At 39.7% G+C, this 26,656-nt stretch overlaps 1 protein-coding gene and 1 pseudogene across 1 annotated transcript in view; both read left to right on the top strand.

The window, feature by feature from the left end:
- The first annotated feature begins 1,634 nt into the window (after positions 1 to 1,634).
- QNG1 (Q-nucleotide N-glycosylase 1) overlaps positions 1,635 to 26,656 on the top strand; it is a 32,685-nt gene continuing 7,663 nt past the window's right edge. Inside the window, exons 1-3 of the mRNA XM_020966927.2 lie at positions 1,635 to 2,138; positions 4,450 to 4,709; positions 21,113 to 21,308. Coding sequence (XP_020822586.1) covers positions 1,802 to 2,138; positions 4,450 to 4,709; positions 21,113 to 21,308 — 793 coding nt within the window. The 5' untranslated portion in view covers positions 1,635 to 1,801. The remainder of the gene's footprint in view (positions 2,139 to 4,449; positions 4,710 to 21,112; positions 21,309 to 26,656) is intronic.
- Positions 6,566 to 15,900, top strand: LOC110194543 (ribosome biogenesis protein NSA2 homolog; annotated as a pseudogene).

The following is a 26,656-nucleotide window of genomic DNA, read 5'->3' as shown; positions in this document are numbered from 1 at the left end:
GAATTTTCAGATGCCCATTTATCAAGTCATCCAAATAATCATATTAACCCCTTGATCCTCAAGTTTCTTTCAACCACTGTAGGAAAGAAGCTACTAAGTGGTCTAGGCACAATATCAGCAGCTGACATTCCCCTCTAATAATCACCTTCCAATTACTCTGCATGTACCTCATATATATTTATTTACACTACACCTCCTCATTAGAATGCAAACTACTGAGGGCCAAGACTGTTTTGGCTTTTATTTTCACCCCGAATTCAGAGCTTAATATATTCTTGTCGAATGACCATGCTGTGTTGCTTTCACATTCACTATCTCATATAATACTTACAACAACCCTGTACTCTCATTTCACAGTTAAGGAAACAGACTCAAATTAAGAGGCTTGCTGCTAGTAACTATCAGGGCAGAATTCGAACTGAGGTCTTTCTGATCCCAAGTTTATATTACCTAGATTGGTGACCAATATGACATCTTTCCTACCCCATTTCCACTTTCTTAAAAAAATAGGAGGTGTGTGGTGGGGGACAATGACCCATTTATTCCTCTACTGCGCTCTCTCCAAACATATAGGCAAAATCAGTAGTGGTAAATTCCTCATAAGCTCCAGCAAATCAAACAACACATGAATCTCCCAGGTAGAAACCAAATATTGCAATTTGCCTTCACCTGCAGAGCTCTGGCTAGGGGCCAAAGGAAAAAAAAAAGGAAAACAATCAAAAGCAGAAGTAGGAAGGAGTCCCAAATATACGGGATTCTCTGGGATGTCTGCTCGCCACCACGACTACTAAACGCCAGATCCCCCACCCTCCGCACCCCGGGAGGGAGCACGGCGACCCAGAACACAACATCCGGGTCCAAAAGGCACTACCCACTCCCAGTTAACTAAGGCGGCAGGGAGGAGGAAAGCGGCGGCGGAATCTAGGCAGAGCCTCCAACCTAGCCCCGGTCCCCACCTTCACCCCTAACTCGCTCTGACCTCAGAGCAGTCACTTCCCTTCCCCCGCACCTCTCAGCCCCGTTTCCCATCACCCTCCCCTCGGTCAAAGCTAAGCGCGTGACCAGAATATTTCTGAGGAATTTCTGCATCGCTCCGGGGTAGCTGACGCCAGGCGAGGAACAAGATGGCGGACAGGCCCACTCTGCTCTACCTCCCCTACGCTTCACTTGCCCTCAATCCTCCCGCACACTTTGGCAGCCTTGGAGCCCGAGTTTCCTGCCCCATCCCAGTGGCCCCTGATCACTATGGAAACGGGCCAGGGCGCTCAAAACTAAGGCCGGGGGCTGCGGACCATTGGCCGAAGGAGCGCCTGAGCCGTAAACGTCTCCAAGTGCGTGGCTCGCGCTCGTCCTCTCCCTCCCCACTGCCCCACCCTCCTGCTGTTCCCGCCCCTCCCCCTCAGGGAATGCGTGTAGCGCACGTGGTCCACGGGGCCGCTGACCCAGCGCCAGGTCGCCCCTCCCACGTGATCTCCTTCGCCCTGGCCGTGTCCCTCCGCCCCTCCGGTCCGTGCCCCTCCCCACCGACTTCCCCTAAAGGGGCGGGAGAGCGGGCGGTTGGAGGAGGGGCTGTGGTCGCGCGCTCTGTCCGTTAGCGTCCAGCTTCCACTAGCCAGGAGAGGGAAAGAGGGAGGGTCCTGGGAGCTCGAGACGCCTTGGGGGGGGAAGGAGGAGGATCCGGTCCGGGCTGAAAAGTTGCACTTGAGCCGCTGCTGGAAGCTTTGTGCAGTCCACGCGGGGCTCGGGGGTTTGCTTTGGTCGTTTCTCCTTTCCGTTTTCACAGTGCCGGAGGAAAGGCGCGATGGAAGCCCCCTTACCCCCTCGGGAGTCTGCGGAATTCGTGGCGGTCCGTAGCCAAGATGTATTTGTTGAAAAAGCCGGAGTCGATCGAGTGGCCGAGATGCTGCTGGAGAAGGTCCCGGGCCGAGAGTTCGGCTTGGGGGGCTGGAAGTCCTTGCACGAGCTGAACCCTCAGGCGGCCGACGAAGACGCGGTCAACTGGGTGTTTGTGGTCGACACTCTCAATTTCTCCTTTTGGTCCGAACAGGAGGATCGCAAGTGTGCGGTGAAGTACAAGGGTAAAATGTACAGCGGGTACTGGGCCCTTTGCGCTGCAATCCACCGAGCCCTGGATGAAGGTTAGCCCCGGGCCTCATCGAGGCCGAGGAATTAAGTTATGAGGAGCTGATTGGTGCGGCTTGGGAGAAAAGTTAGGGGCGTGAGCAGAGGGAGACCCTACGTTAGGCTGAGCAAACTACGGCCCTGCAGGTGGGAAGAGGCTGCTATTGCTACCTTGCCCTAATTTTGACACTTCCCAAAAAACTGGTACTTAAAAGATCTATCAGTGAGTATTTATTAAGCACCTCCTATATGCTAGGCACTGCGCTAAGCCGAAGTGCAATAAAGGGCACTGTTACCTGAAGTTACATACAAAATGATAAAATCAATAAACATACTTTTAAAATAACAGAAATGTCATAAGTGATATTCTATTGTAAGGCCTGCTAAGGATAATAAAAGTGTAGAGCAGAGACCCACAATTGGGATTTTGCCAGTGATTTTTTTTTTTTTGCTTTTGGTGTGAGTTTTCTGTAAAATTTATTTGGTTTCACATAAATGTTTCTAATAGAGCATGAAAGTATACAATGTTTCTTTTGCTATTGAAGGTGGTACTTTGGCATTTTTATTGTGAGTAGCGAGTTCCAAGAGGCAGTGGTAGCTTAGTGGATAAAATGTTAGGCATGGAGTCAAGAAACCCGGAGTTCACACCCCAATTCAGATACCTATTGGCTGTGTAACTCTGGACAAGTCACTTAACCTCTAGGACTTCTGCTGGGTAGAGGGAGTTCGCTAAGCTCATGAAATCATAGGCACTTACGAGATTTGAGTAGTACAGTGTAATTGTTACAGAGGAGACATCAGAAAACCTCTAGTTCTGCCTCCTGTTTTTACAGAGGAGGAAACTGAGGCCCATAGGTGGGAAATGCTCAGGGTCACAATAGGTAATAAATAGCAGAGCTAGAATTTTAACCTAGGTCAACTGATTGTCAATCCAGTCAGTACTCTTCCACTACTACTCCACAACTCCAGATTAATCATTTTTTACACTTTTCTATCAAGCATCAGTATTTAATATAGCATAGAGCACAATAAAACACTAAAGCTGTTTTTGCTTTTGTAAAATCTTACTATGGGACAGCTAGGTGGCCCCCCCAAAAAAAAGAAAAAGAAACTGACACCCAGAGATTTGGTTAAGTGACTCAGCCAAGGTCACATAAGTAGAAAGTGGCAGAGTGGTAGAGGTCTGAGCTCCCAAGTTCACTGTGGTTCCCAAAGTACTCTTTGTCCCTGAGAAATGCATGGGAATTTTGATAATCCTTGTTTTGATTCAAAGTGCCTTCACTACAGCAAGACGACTAGATTTAATCAATAATTTTAGAAAAAGCACATTGTTATTGTTCAGATATAACTATAATTCATATTCCTTACAACTATGAGACATGTATGTTTTAATTTTAGAAAATATACTATATATTTGAAAGCAGTGATTTACTGTGTTTTGCAAGTTGAAGGCACTAAAGCTAAATTCATACCTCAAAACTTTCTGGACCTTAGAGTTCCACATTCAACAATAGTTCCACAAGGAGACAAAGAACTGATATGAAGTTGAATCATGACTCTTTTCTAATCATTTATATTTTTGACTAGCGGAAGAGAAAAATAAATACTTTTCAAATGCAACATACTAATTCCTCTCAGTAATAATTTCAATGCAACAGCTGCTAAAGCAAAGAAAATGTATTTAGGAGGAAATATAAAATTATGGGCATAGCCCTCCAAATGTGCAAAGACTGTTTAGTAAGATTTTTTTTCTCATGAGGCAGTTGGGGTTAAGTGACTTGCCCAGGGTCACACAACTAGTAAGTGTTATGTGTCTGAGGCCGAATTTGAACTCAGGTCCTCCTGACTCCAGGGCCAGTGCTCTATCCACTGCAGCCACCTAGCTGCCCCACATGTCACTTTCTTCATCTCTAAAATGAGAGGGTAATTTCTAGGTACCTTCTGAAGTCTTTTTCATCTCTGACTCTATGATTCAATAGACAATATTACATTTTGCACTGTTAAGTGAAAAACTTCTCTTAGCCTTCAGTACCACTTGTCTTATCAAGATTCCATACAAACTAAAAATCACATCAGCTGTTTTCAGAATAGGTACCCAGGAAATTTGGGCTCCCTCTGCATATGAATAATTTCTTGCTAGAATTTCTTTTCCATTGGGTTTATAATTTAAGACTGGAATTTAGGTTTGATTAGGATCTTAACAAAATACTGAAAATAGAACTTAACAGGGTTTTTTTTTGTCTTCATATTTATGTAAAGGTCTTAAGCTGTTCTTTGAATTATCTTTTTTTGTTTTTGCTTTTCTTCTCCTCCCCCCATCCCCTCAAGGAATACCCCTCACTAGGGCTTCATACTATGCCACAGTTACTCTTGATCAGCTTCAGCATATTTTGCGCTCTGACACAGATGTGCCTATGCCTTTGATAGAAGAGAGGCATCAGATTCTCAATGAAACTGGAAAAATTTTACTTGAGAAGTTTGGAGGGTCTTTTCTTAACTGTGTTCGCAAGAGTGACAAAAGTGCACAAAAACTGCTGTCCTTGGTAGTTGAAAGTTTCCCTTCTTATAGAGATGTGGCTGTATATCAGGTGAGTTGGGTTTTTTTGAGAAATTAAATGCCCCTCTAAAAATTATCCATACTATTACTTATTGTATTATGGAACACTTCTCAAATTTACAGTGAAAATTTAACTTTTAAAGGACAAAAATGCAGTTGTAAGCAGCTACATTGTGCAGTGGATAGAGTACTGGTCCTGGGTCAGGAATACCTGAATTCAAATCCTGCTTCATACATTTACTAACTGTGGACCTAGTCAAGTCACATAAACTCTCTCAGCCTTAGTTTTCTCATCTGTAAAATGGAGATAATAATACCACATATCCCTCATGGTTGTTGTGAGAATCAAATGAGTTAATAGAGGTGAAATATTTTGCAACCCTTAAAGCATTATGTGGTTGCTATTGTTGTAATAATAACCAAATATTTTATAATTAATTTTTAATTTTATGAAATACATGTAGTCCTTAACTACCAAAATACTGTCCTCAGCCCTTCTATTCTTTCTCTATAACTTGGTAATCTCATCATTCACTGTTTCTGTTATGACCTTATATGTATGAACTTCACTGTCATTTGGGAAGGGGCCCTAGAAGTCACAGAGTCTTAGCTCTTTCATGTTACAGATGAGGAATTGAGGTCTAAAGAGATTTAAGTGACTTACCCAAGGTCTCACAGATGGCAAGTGGCAGAGCCATGCTCTTTGAACCTGGGTTCTCCAGCACCAAAGTCAATGTTTTTTCCACTGTAATATGTGACTTCGATCTCAAGTTTTAGTCCAGCATTTCTAGTTTCCTACTGGATAGCTCCTCTTGGCAGTTCCACCATCAAACTCAGTATGTCTGAAATGGAAATCATTGCCTTCTGCCCCCAAATATTTTCTTCCTTCTGGTTTCCCTATTTCAGTTAGTAGCGTCATTTTCTTCCTAGGCTTAAAAACTATCATGTCAGTGGTCTCTGATACTTCCTTTTACCTTCTTCCCCAAACCCAATTAGTAACCATTTGACTTATGTCTCTACAGTGTCTGTTGTATTGATCTCTTCTTTTACATTCCCATTGTACCACTTGTGAAGTAACACACCCGGTTCAACTCCTGATGACCACTCATCAAGGCTACTGCAGTAGACCTCTAACTGTCCTCCATTTCTCCAGAGTATCCCTCTTTCTAGCCATCCGATATGTTAACTATCTTGAATTATTTCCCTAAATCACAACTGTTATCCCTCTGTGCTCAAAAACCTTCTGTGGTTCCTCATAGCTTGTAGAATCAGGTCCATACTCTTTAGCACAGCCTCCAAGTCCCCTGTCACCTGATTGCTGTCTTGTTTTTCAACTTTATCTTCCAAACCTTTACGCGTATATATTTATCTTATGCTTTCTGACAAGTCAAGCAATTCACCATGCCCTGCAATGATGGTATGCTGCCCTACTTTGGCTAATTCTGCTACCTTTATTTGGGATCCCTCTTTCCAGCCTGTCAAAATACTTCAAGGCTTAAGACTCAGATTCTACTCCTGTCATGGAAGTCTTACCCTTCTCATCAGCTGAAAGTAAACCCTTATTTTTCTATCTGGCCATAGCACTTTGTAGCTCATTTGTGACAACTCATTATGCCTCTCCTAGATCTTCATATCCTCCACCATACCTTGCCGCATAGAGGTCTGATGCTTACTTGTTGAAATATATTTTAAGTTAACTTAATTAAAAATTTTGTCTTAATTTAGATAGCATCTAAATGGAATAAGAATCTAAATTAAACTTAGTTAAAAATTTACCTCTACAAATGCCTGAAGCTTAGCATTTTCTTAATCTTGAAATAATAATCCAATTTCTATTCATGAGTAATTCTCTGTAAACAAAAAGCAGTAACAAATTTAGTACTAAAATAATTAAAAGTTCTATTCTGTTTCCTATAAATATTGACTGACTTTCTCATCCTTGCTTTAATTTGTATCTCTTGGTTCTTTATTGTTTACCCCTGCTTGCTTTCTCTAGTAACATATCGAATGGAATCTAAGATAAACTTGCTTAATACCAAACTCTACTCTATAACATATAGTATTATTGTAAGATTCAAATGTTTTTCTACATGGTGCATTTTGTTTCATACTTCAAAGTACTTTAACAGTATTTAGTTTTATGGAGAAAACAAGATGTTTGCTGGAGTTATGTTACTTATAAAATTGTTGGGTTTTTTGAAAAAATGTTTTATTATTTTTCCAATTACATGTAAAAACAATTTTTAACATTTAGTTTTTAAAATTTTGAATTCCAAATTCTATCCCTCCTCCTTTCCTCTCTCCCCTCCATGAGGCAGTAAGCAATTTGATAATAGGCTATAAATATGCAACCATACAAAACATATTTCCATACTAGTCATGTTGTGAAATAAGACAGAGACCAAAAAAAAAATCACCATGAAAAAAATAAAGTGAAAAAATAGTATGCTTCAATTTGCATTCAGACTCCATTAGTTCTTTCTCTGGTGGTGGATAGTATTTTTCATCAAGAGTCCTTTGGAATTGTCTTGGATCATTCTATTGCTGAGAATAGCTAAGTCATTCAGTTGATCATCACATAACATTGCTGTTACTATGTACAATGTTCTGGTTCTGCTCACTTCACTTTGCGTCAATTCATGTAAGTCTTTTCAGGTTGTTGTTGTTGTTTTTAATCATCCTGCTCGTCATTTTTTATAGCACAATAATATTCCATTACAGTTATATACCACAACTTGTTCAATTGTTTCCTGATTGATGGACATCCTCTCAATTTTTAGTTCTTTTCTACCACAAAGAGAGCTGCTCTTATAAAATTGTTTTACAGAATGCTCTATAATTCTGGTGCCATAGCACCAGAAAGGACCTCAGAGAAAATGTCTTAAATTTATCTAATTAATACATAATAAATACTTTAAATTCAGGCTCATAAGTTGGGCTAGATCTGATCTACAAATTGAGAGATAACTATATTTTCTCGTGTATTTATTGACATTGAATATTGTCTTCTGACTTGATCATTTCATTGCTTTTTCAAGGTCATTCCAAAGTTAGTGATGGGTTGGGTTTTTTGTTGGGTTTTTTTTTTGACTTATGAAGTAATAACAGCTCCCATTGGCTTGGTGGTGCCTATGAAATTATCAGTTATAGCCCTTGGTCCAAAATATATGCTGTTGTTAAAAGTATTACATATTTTACAAAGGGCTTTTCCTCTTACCCTTTCATGTATGCTGGGGCCATAGTGGTTGTGGCCTTGCAATTTCTTTTTTTTTAATATAAAAATTTTGTTAATGTTGATTTATCAACAATCATTTTCATATGCTTTTGAGTTGAAAATTTTTCTTCCCCTTCCTCCCTGCCACACTCCCCAAGACAGCGCACAATCTGATATACGCTTTACATTTACATACCCATTAAACATTTTCACATTAGTGAAGTTGTAAGTAAAAATTAAAACCAATAGGAGGAACCATCAGAAAGATGAAACAAAACTCAACAGAAGGTAAAAATAAGTGATAGCGATTGGACTTCCATAGTTCTTTCTTTGGATGTGGACAGCATTTTCCATCCCGATGGCCTTGCAATTTCTTGAGCTAAATTTTCAGAGACCTCAGGATGTAGTAAATTCAAGACATATTGAAGTTCTGTTTGCTTTTAGTTGTCATAGATTCTGTTGTCATGGAATCATGGATTCCTAGTATCATGGAAGAAAGGAAAGAAGAAAGCAATTAAGCTTTATAGAGGAATTACTCTGTTTTAGTTCAGTTCATCAAGCATTTAATGACATCTATGAAATAATGAAAATCTGCTGTATCCCCTCTTGCTTTATGTATTACATACATCCGTAAGAAATTGCATGTAAATGATTTTTTAAATAAATTAAATAATGTTTCAGATGTAAGCACACTGGATTTCCTTCAAGTGAGGTGCACTGTAAAGGAAACATTGCTATATTGAATCATTCTTCCTAAATCCCCTGATATTCCTCATTTCCTGTGTCTGTTCCATTCTAAGGTTTGCAACTTCAAAGTCATTCCTTAGCCATGCAGTCATCTGCCATGTTTTGTCAATTTACTTTCTTCAGTATCTCTCCTGTTCTCCTCTTATACCACAACAACTCCAATTTAGGATCTCCTTAACTGTCTTCTGTACTACTATAATAGCTTGCTAATTGGCTTCTCTCCTTCCATTTTCTCCTTTTTCTGACATCCTACACAGTTGTTAAGTTGAGATTCCTAAATTACAAATTTGAACATGTCATTCCCCTGCTCAAGGGGCTTCATGAGCTCCTTACATCCTTCAATACAAACTCCTATTTGACACTTGAAATTCTTTGAAGTGTGGCTCTCAACTTCCTTTCCAGGCTGATTAGACATTATTCCTCCACTTTCCCCATTGCACTCTATTTTAGCTCAGACTTGGCATACTTGTATTTAATATACCATATTCCATATCACATCTCTATTTAAGCTGTTAACCCATACCTGGAATTCTCCCCCTTGTCATCTCCATTTCTTGAAATCCTGGGTTCCTTTTAAGGATCAACAACCACCTTTTCCTCAGGAATGAATGGAAATCCTCTTTTCCGTTAAAGGGAACATTTTTTTTTCCCATGCAGGATTATACTTAGTCTTGCCAGTTAGGTTATCATTCATTAGAAGCCCTTGTATTTGGAATATCATATTCTAAGCTCTCCTTTCCTTTATATTTGGCAGCTCCTAAGACTTATGTAAACTTTTTGACTCATTGTTTATTTGAACTGTGGAGGGCTCCCCTGAACTTGTTTTCTTGAGTTGCCATATTTTCCAAAAACACTGGACTCAGGATATGCAGGAGGCCTAAAATGAGTCAAGGATCCCCGCCGCCCAGTGGACATAATTTGCTACTTTCAACCCTAATAGAACTCTCAGTGTGCCCTTGAAGCTGAGTCAGCCACAAATTTAGCTCTAGTCAGTCTGGCCCAGACTGATAATCAAATTGTGCAACTGGGATAAGCAGGGATAAGATACTTTCAGGTAAGCAAGACATTCTCCCTCCTTGATCTGGCAGCTGCAGAGGAGGAAAGAGGAGCTGATGCCACTCTTTCCATTGTACCCACTCGTTTTCTCCCTGCCTTTCTCCCCTTGGGGAGGAGACTGGACCTATTCCCCTCCCCTATGACTTACCCTTTTTGATGTAACCCTTAAATACCCAAGGCTCTGCCTGTTGCAGACTCCTTTGTATACAGTTTAAAGAGTTCTGACATGCATGTGCTTTAGCTTTCTCTTGTAACAAAATAAGTTACTAATCATTTCTTTTGGTGTCATGACTGTTGATTGACAGAACTTTTTGTCTACTTGTATTTTTTCTATGACCTGAAAGTGTTGGATTTTGGTTATGAACCTGGGAATTTTTATTTTGAGGTTTCTTTTAGGAGATGACTGGTTGATTCTGTTTTCACTTTGCCCTCTTGTTTCAAGAGCTCAGGACTCGGGGGAGTCTCTCAGTAGAGCAGTTTATCTCTAAGCCCTGATTGATGGAGTGCTTACAGTGGACCTAGGATCCATCTTGCCCAGATTATTGTTGTTCAGTCATCTTTCAGTCATATCTGACTTTTTGTGACCCCATTTGGAGTTTTCTCGGTAAAGATACTGGAGTAGTTTGCCATTTTTTTCTCCAGCTCATTTTACAGATGAGAAAACTGAAGGAAACAGCGTTAAGTGACTTGCCCTAGGTCACATATCTAGTAACTGTCTGAGGCCAGATTTGAACTGAAGGAGATGAGTTTTCCTGCGTTCAGGCCCTGGCACTCTATCTACTGTGCCACCTAGCTGCCCTTTCCTACACCTCTTCTTCAAGAGGTCTTTGCTGATTACCCCACCCTTGCTGTAGTCCTTCCCTAAATCACTTTGTATTTATGCAAATATGTATATATTTGAATATGTTGTATCCTCCTAGTAGAATGCAAAGAATATAAGATCTTTGAGGACAAAGATTGTTTCATATATGGCTGTATGATTTATATGTGTGTATATGCATACTTCTGTCTATTGTATATAATCTCTAGCACTTAGCATAGTATCTATCACATAGAGGAGCTTAATACATGTTTATTGGTTGATTGACTTTCCTCTTTTGATTTCTTTGATAATTTGAGATGTATTACTACATAGAGGACAAATTTTTAGTCTACATATAATTAAAAGTAATTAGCAAGCATGTATTAGGTGTCTACTAGGGCCAGAAATTATACTAGGGATATAAAGATCAAAACCATAAAGTCAGAAGCATGTAATAAATTTTCAGCTAATTGTTAGCAAGTATTCATTTTATCATATCTTCTTTTTTCCCCTTGGGCTATGAGCTTCTGAATATGTTTGCTTCTTGTAAAGTTAATTAACTGACAATAATAGCACCTAAATCTTCTTATAGTACTTTTAGTTCCTTTAACATTTTAAAATTTTATCCAGAACCTCAACTGGAAGGGACTTTATTCTCATCAGATATGATAGCACTTTGTGTTCCTTTTGTGTGTTTGTCATATTTGCTCTATATCATGTTTACCTGTCTGCATGTCTTATTTTTCCCTAGAGATTGAAAAACTTCTTGAGAACAAAGATCATGATTTTATACTATATTCTCCCATTGCCAGAAAGGTGAAATTTTCATAGTGGGCACCAAATGTTTGTCAAATGAATAAGTACATTCATAAATTAAATTCCTACTTATTTCTTTTGTAAAAGATCACTTTTTATTAGCGTAAGTAAAACCCTCAATTCTGATATTAGTGTTTATAAAAAGTATTGATCTGATCCCTGCTTCTAAATATGAGAAATGTTGAATCTTAATGTGTACTTGGAGAAATTCAGAGAGATTATTCAGCAATTAGCACTAATGAAGAAAACTTTAATTCAAACAAGAAAATGATTAATTTGACAGATGTGGACAGTTTCCTAATTAATGGATTTGCTTCTGTAATTTGTGGCTGGGCATATCAATAAACATTTAAGTTTGAGTTCTTAGTAATTTGATTTTTAACCATCATCATCAACAAGCATTTATTAAACGTTTACTATGTTCTGGGCACTGTACAAGTGTTGGAGATAACAGAAAAAGTAAAAAAAATCCCTGCTCTGAAGAGGTTCTATATTCTAATAGAGGAGACATCATGTAAACAATTGTGTATATACAAGATATATACATTGTAAATGGGTAAATAAAGTAATCTCAGAGGGAAGGCACTGGCAGTGGGAAGTGACTGAGGCTCTTTGCAGAAGATGGTATCTGAGCTGAATCATCAGTGAATTTATCTCTAAACACTGGATTCATGACTGTCATAATTGCTAGTGGCTCTGGCAACTTACTAAATTATATTATTAGCTCATAGTCATAAGGTTTTTCTATTAACAGTTAAAAATGTTAGAGGGGAACTATTTTGAATAAGCTATATTTACTGTCCTCCACTGCAGTTCTAATTTGATACCTAATCTTGGCCTGGAGGTGACCCTGGCTTCTTAACTAAATTTAGAAGGTTTCATCACAAGGTTAGCTCACTAGCTGATGCTTTTTGGGGTGGGGAGGAGGGGAGGTTGGGGAGACAGGTGGAATAACATCTCATGAAGACTACTTAGGATTAGAGTAGTTGCTTTCAGTATTGGAGGGGGCATAGTCAAACCAATGAAATATGGCTACTTGAAATAAATATATTTACAATAGCAAAATTATAGGAAATATAAAGAAATGTTATTTAGGACTTAATGGTGTTTTCAATGACATCAGTTATAATTAAGGAGCAAAAACTCTCTCTGGACGTTAGTTTTCCTCATCTGCAAGATGAGAAATTTAGACCAAATTTTCTGGGTGCCTCTCTTTTTCCCTTCCCCTCGTCCAAGCCAGCCAGGCACAGAAATGAGAACAGTACCTTGGCCACTGCAGCTCCATCATCTGCCCCACTAGCTGCTGCACTGAGGTGACTGGGCAGACTTTGGGACTTGCTGTTCCCCTCATTTCTTAGGTGCCCAGAGAACTAACCAGGGCACAAGCTGTGTGCAACATTTCAGCCCCTGCCACTTCAAGATGAAACATTTCTCAGAGTGTGCCCAGAACAAGGGTAACTTCAAGCTTGCTGAGAGATTCAAGGAGGAACAGAATCAGTCAGTAATTATTTATTGGGGATACAAGTACAAAGAATGAAATAATCCCCACATGCAAGGGGCTTGTGGTTCTAATGAAGGAGACAAATACATAGGTAAATATATGCAACATTAAGCGAATAGCAATATATGCAATGTCATTTGAGAGGGAAGACACTAGCAACTAGAGAGATCAGGAAAAGCTTCACGTTGAAGATGACGTTCAAACTATGTCTTAAAGGAAGAGAAAGACTGTTAGGTACAAGTAAGGAGGGATCAGTGTATTCAGGGGTATAAGATGGCCAGAGCAAAGGTATGGAGATGAGTATAGTGTGTGTGAACAGCACAGAGAAGAACAGTTTGGCAAAATTGCAGAGTATGGGAAGGGGAAATGCAGTACAGGTTTGCAAGTACGTTATTCTGATTAAGAATGAAGAAATAGAAAATCATTCCTGAAGATTCAACTAATTTAGCATAAAACCATAATTGACAGTGAAATAGTAAAGCAGGCCAAGACCACCAGTAACTTTGTATCTTTGATTGTGACCAATACCTTTTGTTTCAGATCTGAGATGGAAGGTATTCCCATTGGAGATTTGTGGGGTTGTATAGATTATTGGAACTAGGCTATGTGGTCTCATCAAAATGAGTGGTTGTGATGTTAAATCTTAGTAAAAATAGCACCTTAAGTTGTAGCTAATATTTCAAATAAAGTGATTTCTTTTTGGATGTGGGGAAAAAAAATGAGAATTTTGGACTAGATGATCCTCAAGGCCATTTCCATTTCCAGTTGTAATGTTTTGTGTTTCTGTAAACATTCCTAAAAGCATTTCTTGAGATAATAATCAGAATGCCAGTGAGACATGAGTGTTAGAAAGTTACTGATTTCAAGATTTTTCCTAGTTGACTTTTGTGGTGTTCTTTATCCATTCTCTACCATCTGTATTTAATGGTTTTACTTTTGTAATACATAATGACACAATGATTTTTTTTGGGGGGGGAGGTTAGGCAGTGGGGTTAAGTGACTTGCCCAGGGTCACACAGCTAGTAAGTGTCAAGTATCTAAGGGTGGATTTGAACTCAGGTCCTCCTGACTCCAGGGCCACAGCTCCATCCACTGTACCACCTAGCTGCCACCTAAATGCCCCCTATGACACAATGATTTTTACCTGTGAGCTCCACTGTGAAGCCTCTGCCTCTTAGCACCCACATTGCCACTGCTTGAGCTGAGCTTCTCCCTGCAGGAATCACTGACTCAGAATCACTGACTCATAATCACTGACTTAGTTAACTCAGTCTATTTAATAGATTTTAGTAAGCACCTACTACATTCAAAACATTTTGCCTATGCAGTCTATAATTCATCAATCAGCCAAGCATTAAGCACTTACTATGTATAAGATATTGTACCAAACACTGAGAATACAAAGAAAAAAGAAAAAAATAGTCCTTGCCCTCAAGGAGCTTCCATTTTAATGGGAGAAACAGCATGTATATAAATAAGTATATACAAGAGAGCTACAGAGTAGATGGAAGTTAACCTTAGAGGGAAACAAACCAGAATCAGGGGGGATCAAGAAAGGCCTTGTGGCCTTTTCTTTTCCAGCTCCTGGGGAGTCGGCCGCTAATGGCAGAGGGTCTGAAGTTTGGAAGCTTTTCCTGCAGCTCTTCAGGCCCCTAGCTATCAACATGCCACAGAATGAATGGAGTCACACCGAAAACAGTGTGGCTACCGCTTAGATTACCATGAAAAAAAGAGAAAGAAGAAAAGCTAAGACGCTTGAGAATGTTCAAAGAAAGTGACTGGTGTAAAGGCCAAAATATACCATGAACAGTGTCATGATAAGAAGATTCAAATGAAAAGAGAAATACCAAAGGAAAGAATAATAAGGGCAGCTAGGTGGTGTACTAGATAGAGCACCAGCTTTGGAGTCAGGAGGACCTGAGTTCAAATCCAGTCTCAGACAGTTGACACTTAACTAGCTGTGTAACCCTGGGAAAGTCACTTAACCTCATTGCCTAGCCAATAAAAAAAAAAAAGAAAGAAAGAAAAAACTTCCCAGGAGTAGTACCTGCATATCTGCTGGACAGAAAGAGACAAAGTCCTTTCCAACATGATTAAACAGAAACAAAAAGAGAAAACTGGTAAATGGGAAGTGCCCTTGCCAAAAGTTCATGCCCAGGGAGAAACAGAAGTGTTAAAGGTTATTTGTACAGGAAAGAGAAAGAAGAAGGCTTGGAAGAGAATGGTTACTAAAGTCTGCTTTGTTGGAGGATGGCCTTACTAAAAAAAAAAAACTGAAATAGGTAAGATTTATTAGGCCAATGGGTTTGTGTTTTAAGAAGGCTCATGTAACTCATCCTGAACTTAAAGCCACTATTTGCCTACCCATACTTGGTGTGAAGAAGAATCTCTCCTCACTCTATACAACTTTGGATGTTATTACCAAAGGGACTATCATTGAATTAAACGTGAGTGAGCTGGGCCTTGTGACATAAGGAGGCAAAGTTATCTAGGGAAAATACGCACAGGTTACCAACAATCTGGAAAATGATGGATGCGTAAATGCTGGCCTGCTTGTTTAGTTGACTGACTGACTGAAGTGTCACATCTTTCACAATTATTAAGGATTCTACAATACATCAAGGAAACCACAACAATTACTGCGTTGAACAGTTACAAAACAAAAGCAAAGACTCATTTCTTCTACGCATTGGTTGTTTAGAGATGAAATACTATTTTCTGTTCTTTTATGAGACTTTTTCTCATTTTGGAGTGGCAATAAAAAAATCTTACAGCTAAAAAAAAGAAAGAAAAGAAAGGCCTTGTGTATAAGGTGCCACTCATCATGTAGCATTAGAACTAAGTTTTGAAGGAATCTTTAGAGGAGTCAAAGAGATGGAAGTGAGCAGAGAGAGTATTCTAAGCATGCAAAGATAAGCAGTAGATCTAGCAGGGGAGATAATACTATACAAATCACTATAATGTAAGATGAAGTATAAGTGCATAAATAAAGTGTGAAAAAGGTACTTTGTGTTCTAAGGCAGGATGAACTGGGCCTTGAAAGGAGGCTTAGAATTTCAGAAGGTAAAGATAAATATTTTTCTCTCTCGTGTAGGAAACCAGATTTATCTGGGACCTACTCACTACACATGGGGCATATGTGACCCTATCTGAAAGGGTGAAGATGGATATAAACTTTTAACAATGATGAGCAATAATAATAATAGCATTTACATGGAGCTTTAAGATTTGCAAAGTACTTTACAAATATTACCTCATTGGATCCTCACAACCACCCTGGAAGGTAGGTGCTACTATTATCCTCATTTTACTGATGAGAAAACAAGAGGTTAAGTGATTTGCCCATACAGCTGATATACATATACATGTATGTGTATATATATATATGTATGTATATGCCCATACATTTGATCATAGAGCTAGTGCCCTGGATTCAGGAAGACCTGAGTTCAAATCTGGCCTCAGACGCTCAAAAGTTACTAGCTGTGTGACCCTGGGCAAGTCACTTCACCCCACTGCCTTGCCAAAAATAAATAAATAAATGAATGAATGTAAAAAAAAAAAAGGAAAAGAAATTATGAGTAGGCAGACTTAAAAAAAATATTTTCTGTTTCTTACATCACCATAGTATGACATGTCTCTCCCCCTCTCCATCCTAGAGAGCTATCCTTTATAACAAACAGAATGTTGTGGAGAGGGGGAAAAAAAGTCAGCACATCTGACTGGAAAAGTCCAAAAATACATGCAGACGTGCTATAATGTGGACCTCCCACCTTCAAGAAGGACCAGGTTGGGAGTATCTTCTCATCTCTCTATATTTGAGACTCACTTGGTCTTTGTAATTTTGTTACATTTACTCTTGATTTTTTGGTGTGTCATTGTTCTTTCCATTTACATTGTTGTAGTCACTGCATTTTGTTTTCTTGTTCTGTTTACTTCACTTTGCATTAGTTCATATAGATCTTTCTGTGCTTCTGTGTATTCATCACATACATTTTTTTTTTGTGAGGCAATTGGGGTTAATGACTTGCCCAGTGTCACACAGCTGGTAAGTGTCAAGTGTCTTGAGGCCACATTTGAACTCAAGTCCTCCTGACTCCAAGTTTGGAGCTCTATCCACTGCACCACTAGCTGCCCCATACGTTATTTCTTGTAGCAGAGTAATATTCCATTACATTCACATACCACAATTTTTTAGCCATTCCTCAACTGGTGGCCTTTGTTTCAAATTCTTAGCTCTCACAAAAAGTGTTGCTATAAATATTTTGAATTATATGAGGACTTTTTTCTTAACAATGGCTTCCTTGGGGAATAAACCCAGTAATAGTCTCTGGTTTAAAGGGTATGTGACAGTTTATTTTCACAATTCCAAACTGCTCTCCAAAATGGTTCCATTTTACAGCTCCACCAACAGTTTATTAGTATGCTGGTCTTTTCACAACCCTACAACATTAACTGTTGCCATTTTTTGTCATTTTTACCAGTTTGCTGGGTGTGAGATAAAACCTCAGCTTTATTTTGATTTGCATTTCTCTTATTTTTAGTAAATTGGAGCTTTTTTTTTCAGAGAATTTTGATACAAAGATTTTTTTTCTTGTTTGGCCACTTCCCTTCTTATCCTAGATACATTAATGTCTGTGCTGCAGCTTTTTAGTTTCAAGTTCTTGTGCTATGAACACAATTATAGTTCTTCAGTTACTTTTAATCTTTTTAAAGGAAGCCTTGTTCCGCCTGGCTCTGTTCCTCTCACCCCATCACCTCTTCTCATTTGATACCCCTTTCTCTATAGGATTTTGTTGTTCTTTTTTTCTCTCTCCTGCTTTTATCTGGATATATAATTCTTCCCCCTCTCATTTCCTCTCTCTTAGTCAAGTAGATTCTTCCTTCCTCTCCTCCCTTCCAGCTAGTCTTGTTTATTAGTTTTTAAGTTTCTTTTTTTGTGTGCCTTTCCAAAAAGGATTTCTCACTTTTCATTATTCATCCTCTCTTTTGGTTTACTCTAGACCCTCATTCTCTAATTGATGTCCCCTATCTCTTTTCTTCATTCAATCAAAACTTCTTTGGTGTCCATTCTAGGGTCTCCCCTCTAGGTGGTTTCTGCCACTGCCTTGTAGTGCTTACTCCATGTGTTCCCATTTGCTATTGTATTTGGCTCCCAGAACAATGCCAGTTATTGCAGGTGTCAGAGAGGACGCTGTGCCATTGGAGAACCCCTAGTCACCCCCAGAATCACTATACCTTTTCTTGTTGACCTTTTTTCTATATTTGCCTGGAAATCTCCTTCCTGAGTCCATGCTCTCTACTCTTCCAGGTGCCAGTTACCTCCAGGGATTCCAACTCTCCCCTCTCCCAGAACAAGTAGACTTTTAAAGCTCCAGATCCTCCAGGTCTCATCCATTGTAAGGTCCTCATCTCCTGCCACCAGCCATATCTTCTTTTCTTTCTTTTTTTTTTTAAATTAATACATTTATTTATTTGGTTTTAGTTTCCAGCAATCACTTCCATAAGATTTTGAGCTCCAAATTTTCTCCCTGTCTCTCCCCTCTCCCTTCCCTAAGACACCATGTAAATTGATATAGGCTCAACATATACCTTCATATTAAACCTATTTTCACATTAGTCATGTTGTAAAGATGAATTAGTACCAATGGGAGAAACCATGAGAAGAAAGAAACAAAAAAAGAGAGAGAGAGAGAAAGCAAATAATATGTTTCGATCTGTATTCAGAGTCCATAGGTTTTTTTTTTCTGGATGTGGACAGCAGTTTCCATCATAAGTCTTTTGTAGTTCTCTTAGATCTTTGTATTCCTAAGAAGAGATAAGTCTATCAATGTTAGCTATCACAGTGTGGCTATTACTGTGTACAGTGTTCTCCTGCTTCTGCTCATTTCACTCTGCATTAGTTCATGTAAGTCTCTCCAGGTTCTTTTTGAAGTCTGCCTACTCATAATTTCTTTTTCTTTTTTTTTTTTTTAACATTCATTCATTTATTTATTTATTTTTGGCGAGGCAGTGGGGTGAAGTGACTTGCCCAGGGTCACACAGCTAGTAACTTTTGAGCGTCTGAGGCCAGATTTGAACTCAGGTCTTCCTGAATCCAGGGCTGGTGCTCTATCCACTGTGCCATCTAGCTACCCCACTCATCATTTCTTATAGCACAAAAGTATTCCATCACAGTCATATGCCACAACTTGTTCAGCCATTCCCCAACTTGATGGCAACTCCTCAATTTCCAATTCTTTGCTACCGCAAAAAGAGCTGCTACAAATATTTTTGTATATGTGGGTCCTTTTCCCATTTTTATGATCTCTTTGGGATACAGACCTAGAAGTAGTATTGCTAGATCAAAGGGTATGCACAGTTTTATAGCCCTTTGTGTATAGTTTAAAATTGCCTTCCAGAATGACCATCTCCTCCAATAGAAGTATTCATTCATAGAAGCATACCATCTCCAACCCCTCCTTTTCAGTGTTTCCCTCCCTTCTCACTTACTTCCCTGTAGGTTCTTCTCCTTCTAAGACTATAGAGATCAATTTTCCCCTCATTGCTATTCCTTAATTTGACCTGGGCACATCACTTACTCCTCTCTATCCCCCCTCCCCACCTCCCACCTCCCACCTATGTACCCTCCCATGTTGTAATATCCCACAAAAAAAAATTGTTTCACTGGTAGTACAGGACCTTACCAGCCACTTATTCCTCAGTTCCCTGCAATCTGGCTTCCATTATTATCAAGCAGCTAAACCTGCTTTCTCTGTCAGTCAGTAAACATTTAAATATCTATTATATGTCAGCCAAGATGTTAAGCTCTAGGGATAACCAAAAAAGCAAAATATTGACCCTGTTCTATAAGAGCTCTCAGCCTAATGGGGGAGACAACATGAAAACAACTATGTACCAACAGGACATAGACAGGATAAATGGGTAATAATTAAGAGAGGAAAGGCAGTAGAATCAAGGGAGATCAAGAAAGGTTTACTATAGAAGGTGACATTTTAGCGGAATTTTTAAGGAAGCCAGGGCAACCATAAAGAGATGAGGGAAGAGAGTTCTAGCCATGGGAGACAGCCAGTGAAAATGCCAGATACAGAGTTTCTTGGGTGAAGAACAGCACTGGATCACAGAGGATGTTGGGGGACAACCAAGGTCTTTTCCAAGCTCATCAGTTACCCCGACCAAATCTCATGGCTTTTTCTCATGTCTCACCTTTCTTGACTTTTCTGTAATAGTTGACACTGTAAATCACTCTTCATTTTGGATGCTCTGTTTCCTTGGCTTCTGTGGAATTGCCTTATTTAGGTGTCTTCGTACCACCTTGGTTGATCTTCTTCCTCCTGTTCCTAAGTGTAGGAGTGCTCCAAGCCTTTGTCCTGAACTTATCTTTTTCTGTGTTCTCATTTTGCTATCTCACCCATTCTTTTGGCTTCAATTGCAGTTTCTATTTCAGTGACTTACAAATCAACATATTTAACCCCAAGCCTCACCTGGAGCTTCAGCCCCAATTTCTTATCTCCTTACTCAAAATATCCCTTTCAGTGTCCACCAAAACCTACCCTTTACAACGTCTTGCCTATTTCTGTTGATGGTGCAGCTTTCCTTCTAGTCACCTAGGCTTGAAAACTTTGCAGGGGCTACATGACCACTTGTCAGGCATGTTATAGAAACTATCTAGCCAGTTAACTGGTATTTGTTAAGTACCTGCAATTGCCACACACTGTGCTAGACATAGGGACAGTGTAGACCAAAATAAAGCAGTCCTACCCCCAAGAAGCTTACATTCTACCAGAGGAGATAACATTTTCATATACAAAATAAATAAAAGATAATTTAGGGAGCACACACAGCTGGGGACATCAAGAGAGGTTTCATATAGAGAGTGGTACTGAAGCTGAGTGCCAGCTTTTAGAAGGTGCCACTTTCTCTGAGGATATTCCCTGATCCCCCTAGTTGTTATTGTTGTCTCTTGATACAGTTTACCTTCTGTTTACTTATCGTTCATGTTGTTTGTATCGTGTCACCCCAGTAAAAGTGTAAGCTCTTTGAGGGGAAGGGACCATTTTCATTTTTGTCTTTGTACTCTCAGAACCTAGCAGAGTATCTCAACACATTGGGAGTTCAGTCAATGTTGAATTGAGCCAAAACGGGCTTTCTCAATGAGTTCACAAAGGAAGTTTTTCTAACTATTAAAAAGCAACAACTCACAAGTAAGACCAATAAAACATTCTTTAAGGTATGTCATTTTTATAGATATGAACCTCACAATACTCAAGTAACAGTTGTTTTTTTCTCATTTATTAGGGTAAAAGGATTTCATTTTACAAACGGGCTCAGATACTTGTGGCAGATACTTGGTGTGTTTTAGAAGGAAAAGGAGATGGCTGCTTCAGTGACATTTCCAGTATCACTATGTTTGCTGACTACAGACTACCTCAGGTTCTTGCTTACTTGGGAGCAGTAAGATATTCTGATGAACTACTGAAGAAACTTCTTAAAGGTTTGTAAATTGTTTATAATATAACTGTTTGCTTATACTCGTTGGGTTGTTATTCTGCATTTTGTGAGCTGGTGTACTTAATAGGAAGACCTGAGTTTGAATCCTTCCTTAAACACTATGTGACCCTTAGCAAGTCATATAATCTCTCTCTCAACCTCAGCTTTTCCATCTATAAAATGAGATGATTTATAACAACTACCTCACAGGGTTATTGTGAGGATCAAATGATATAATTATTATAAAAGACTTTGCAGACTTACTGTATCATTCTTCCCTGAGCCAGTGCTGTTTGCAGTCATCCTGAGCTGGGGGCAAGACTCCTGCACCCACCTCCACTGTTTGGCTTCTTCTTAGACTTTCTCTTGCACCACAACTAGGGAGTAGGGATGTCACTGCCTGATTCCTACCCCAGTGGGGACCTGCCTTAGAACCTTCTTCATTGTTAAGTGCTCTGAAAACAAGACCCCTCCCCCCTTCTCCAGCACAGGCAAGGCACTATGGCCTCCTATACCTCTACCTGCTTGTGTTTGCTGTGAAGTGGGCCTCCTTGGGTCTCACAGGATACAGCATATCCTTCTGCGAGGAAGCTGAACCTCAACGGTGGATCTACGGTTGTCTAAACTGCTGCTTACCTCAGTAGTCTTCTCTCTGTATTCTTCCTGGACATAGAACTCCATGGTCAGAGCATTCATTCCTTTGTATTCACCCTGTCACTCCAGATGTACCTACCCCTTTCATTGTGCCCTCTGAATACCTGCCCCATAATTAACAAACTTGCTTTCATTTTAAACCTTTTCTGCTCTATTCATCTTCTGGTCCTCACTGAGATAGATCCCTCCTAACTGCAATTCCCTTGTCACCCTTTCCAGTACTGGCTACATTTTCTTTTGTACCCCAACTCACTGGTCATGGTTGGGGAATAGGAATATTTCTTACCCTCAGTTGCCATTTGACCACCTTCACTAGCATCCTCTCTTCCTTTGAGATTCATGCTATCTAACTTTATCACACAATCCTAAATCTGCTGGCTGTTCTTTATAAGCCCCTCAGGACATTCTCCTTTCTTCCTCAGTGAGTTCAATGCCCAACTCATAATCTTTCTCTCCTTCAAGTGTCCTAACATCCCAATTCCTCATTCTACCCAGTTCTCATGTTCTACTTCTCCACTCCACCCCAGCTATACATATCTTGACCTTGTGTAACCTGTAAGCGTTCCATTCTATGTTGATGACCTCTCAAATTCCTTTGATCATAATCTGTTATCATTCCATCTTTCCTTGTGTTTATAACTTCTAATCCTATTTTTCATCCTTATCATCCTCACCTCCATTCTGTCTCTGGCTACTCTTTTCTTTTTTCCCTATATCTTTGTCAAGTTCTTAAAAGAACTCAGCTCTACACTGCATTACACTCTCATTTCACTCCCCTCTCCCACCACAGGTCTTATTGCCAATCACACTTTGCCAAACCCCAGCCCTAGATTATTCCCACCAGTTGTCTCTTTTATTACTGTTCAATAGAGCCATAGGAAATCACCAAACCATGCTGACTGGGCTCTCACTGCAGCAAAGCAAACATTCTATTCCTTCTCAATTGATTCACCATCTCACTATCCAAGTTGGGAACCTTGGTGATTAGGAGGATGATGGTGGCTCAACAGTTATATCGAAGTTCAGCAGGGTGGAGAATTTGACTATTCTAGATTTTCTTGTCTCCTCAAGCTTCCTTCAATACTTCCTCACTCTCTGTTTGCAAAGGAGCTCACCTCATACTTTATCAAAAAAAAAATGTCAAGAAGAATGAGACCATTCACTAAGAACTCCCCTACTCTCTTCATCTCATATCACTCAGTAGGACACAGTGTACATTGACCCACCCTGGTTGTGATGTCATTTTGGTTCTCTTCAAACACGAGAACAAACAACAACATGCCCCCTGAAAAGTACTTTGTCCTTTTCCCTCCCTTTTCAGCTTCTTTTTTTGGTGTTGATCTCCCATTAGGTGAGGGAAGGGACTTTTATTCTTTTGTATCCCTACTGCTTAACACTGCTGGCACTCAGTAAGCAGTTAAGGTTTATTGACTGACTGGCCGAAAGAATGTAGATGGCTCATGTCTATCCATATCCACCTAGATAAAACTCCTCCACTCCAGCTCTTTCCATCCCTTCTACTGTGACATCTGGAAATTTTTTCCTCTTCATAATTAACAAGCAGAAGCTTCATTTTAGACCTCTTCCCCTCATGGTCATTTCATCTCAGGTGCTCTCAGAGACCTGGCTCCTCTTGGATGACACTTTATCCCTAGCCATCCTTTCCAGTAATGGTTGCCCCTTCTTTGATGCAACATTAGACCAGGAAAGGGAGTTGGAATACTCCCCATGGTCATTTCCAGATTCTCCATTTAAGAATATCCAAGAGGAGAGAGGGTGGTCATTAGTGACAAATGATAGAGGGATGAGGATTGATTAAAGATCATTTGATTTGGCAATTTAGAGATCATTGGTGACCTTGGAAAAGACAGTTTCTTCAGCAACTTCTCCGTAGAGGTTCAATTTATGCAAATTTATCACCCAATTCAGGTCCAAGTGGCCATAATCTCTCAGTATCTGGTTTATAGTATTCCTCATCACTCCTAACTTCCCTGTTGCTGTTGAGAATATGACCATCCTCCCATTCACCCAGGCTCATGATCTAGGTGTCATTCCCACCTCCTCACTTGCTTATCCCCCATATTCACTCAGTTGGTTAAGTCTTGTCATTTCTACCTTCATACATCTTGTATATATGCCCCCTCTCTCCTTGACACCACTATCACCCCAGTGCAGACTCTTATCATCTCACATCTGGACTATTGCAGTAACCTACTGGTTGCTCTCCTTGTATCAAGTCTCTTTCTTCTCTCCAAGCCATTCTTCACTTAGCTGTCAAATTGATCTTCTTAAAGTGCAGGTCTGACCTTGTCACTTCATTCTTTTCTTTACTCCAGTTTCTGGTGGAGAGTTAACCTTTCTTTCCAAGGCCAATCTATCTACCTGTACCTTTGATTGCGTGGCTTTTTCTCATCTTCTCTAGCAAATGGCCTCCACTTTCACCCCTTCTTTCTCTAATCTTTAATCTCTTTGTATCCACTGGTTCCTTCCCTTCTATCTACAAAAATGCCCATGTTCCCTGTTGTGAAAAAAAAAAAAACATTCACTAGATCCTATCTCCCTACAAGCTAAAGTCTTGTATATCACCTCTCTTTCCCAGCCAAACTCTTTGAAAAAGTTGTCTATACTTACTGCCTTCTTTTCCTCTTTCTTTTAAGCCTCTTACAATCTGACTTCCAATGTAGTTACTCAACTGCCCCTTTCCAAGATTACCCATGACCTCTAATTATCAAATATGATAACTTTTTCTCAGTTCTTATCCTTTTTGTATTCTCTGTGGGATTTGGCACTGTTGACCATTGTCCTGGACACCCTCTCGCCTCTGGGTTTCCTAACACTTTCGGTTATTCTCCTACATTGTATAACCACTCCTCCTCATTCTCCTTTGTTGAGTCTTTTTTTTTCTTTTTTTCTTTTTTTTAGGTAATTGGGGTTAAATGACTTGCCCAGGGTCACACGGCTAGTAAGTGTCAAGTGTTTGGTCTGAGGCCGGATTTGAACTCAGGTCCTCTTGACTTCAGGGCCAGTGCTCTATCCACTGCACCACCTAGCTGCACTGTTGAGTCATTCTTTAAGATACACTCACTGACTGTGTGAATACCACACAACTCTATTCTAGGCCCTTTTCTCGATTTCTCTCTTTATTCACTTGGTAACCTCTGTGGCTTTAGTTACCATCTTTATGCAGATAGCTAGCATGAAGATCTATGTATCCAAATCTAGTCTCTTGAACTCCACTCCTGCATAACCAATTGCCTACCAGATAATTTGGACAATATGTCCTGTAGACATTTCAAACTCGGCATATGTCACACTGAGTTCATTATCTTTCTTCTCAGACTCATCCCTATTCTGAACTTCCCTATATCTGTCAAGGTACTAGCATCCTTCCATTCATCCAGATTTGGAACCTTGAAGTTATGCTCAGCTCCTCATTTTCTCTCATCCAACATAACCATTCAACATCATATCTTTTCTCCTTCTGATCTCTTGTATCCATCCCCTTCTATCTCTCTTACAGCTTTCACCCTATCTCAGGCCTTTATCAGCTCTCTCCTGGGGTACTGCAATAAGCCTTTTCCTTGATCTTCCTACTCTGTCTCTAGGCATCCTTCACATAACTAACAAATTGGTTTTCCTGAAGTGCAAATCTGACCATACTGTTGTCCTAAATAAGTTCCAATGCCTCCCCATTTTCTCCAAACAAATTCCTTTGTTTGGTATTTAGAGCCCTTTTCCTACCGTGTCCCACCTTACCTTTCCACCTTCATTATACATTACTCTCCCTGTATGCTACAGTCCAGCCATATGGGTCTTCTTGTTATCTTCATAAAGAGAACTCCAGAGGATCCAGGAAAAGAGACAGAGAAGCAGCAGTCAGAAAGAAGAATTACAGAAAGAAGAATTACAGAAAGATGAAGAAGAGGAGCAGACTCATTAAGCAGATGATGCAGAGTCAGACTGTTCCTGAATGAAGTCAAGGGCATCTAGGCCTGCAGCCCAGAGTTAGAATTCCTGGTGAGGAATGTTTTCTACCAGGGCAAGATTGGCACCTAGCTGCTAAGATAAAGACTGGGCTACAGCTGTGGGAATCCACACAGAACAGATGCAGTAGTTTTGTTCCTGGAAGCTGCTTTCCTCCTTAAGTGATTTACATTCTATGTCTGTTTGGAGAGTTTCTGCTCTCTCAGCTGTGCCTCAACTTTCTGGAACATCTGATGCTCCAACTGGTGGATGGAGTGCTTCCTTCTGGACTACATATGAAAATGGCCTTAAAGAAATAGTATATTATATACTAAGAATTAAACACAAAATCAGAATCTGAAGGGAGGAAGAGGAGAAATAACTTGGCCATGACTCCAAGAGAAGCAAGAAGAAGTAAGTCAGGATTAAAAATGAAATTTAAAAGTGAAATAAGAGTGCTAGAAGAAAAAATTGGAAGAAGAATAAATAAACTCAAAAGATTGAAAAAATAGTAGAACTGTCTACCATAAAAACCCTGGATGACTGGCCAAAGGATATTTTGAGAATAATTAAACTCTTGGAAAAATACAACTAAGAAAAAACTTGGATGTTGTTATTTCAGGAAATCATAAAAGATAAATGCCTTGAGAACCAGAGGACAAGGGAAAAATAGAAAAAAAATCCATGATAACCACCTGAAAGAATCCATAGCCAAAATCCAAAGCTCTCAAGTCA

Source organism: Phascolarctos cinereus, unplaced genomic scaffold, assembly GCF_003287225.1.
Source record: "Phascolarctos cinereus isolate Bilbo 61053 unplaced genomic scaffold, phaCin_HiC Scaffold_4;HRSCAF=312, whole genome shotgun sequence".
In the NCBI taxonomy this organism is placed as follows: domain Eukaryota; kingdom Metazoa; phylum Chordata; class Mammalia; order Diprotodontia; family Phascolarctidae; genus Phascolarctos; species Phascolarctos cinereus.
This window is presented reverse-complemented; position numbering and strand designations above follow the sequence as displayed.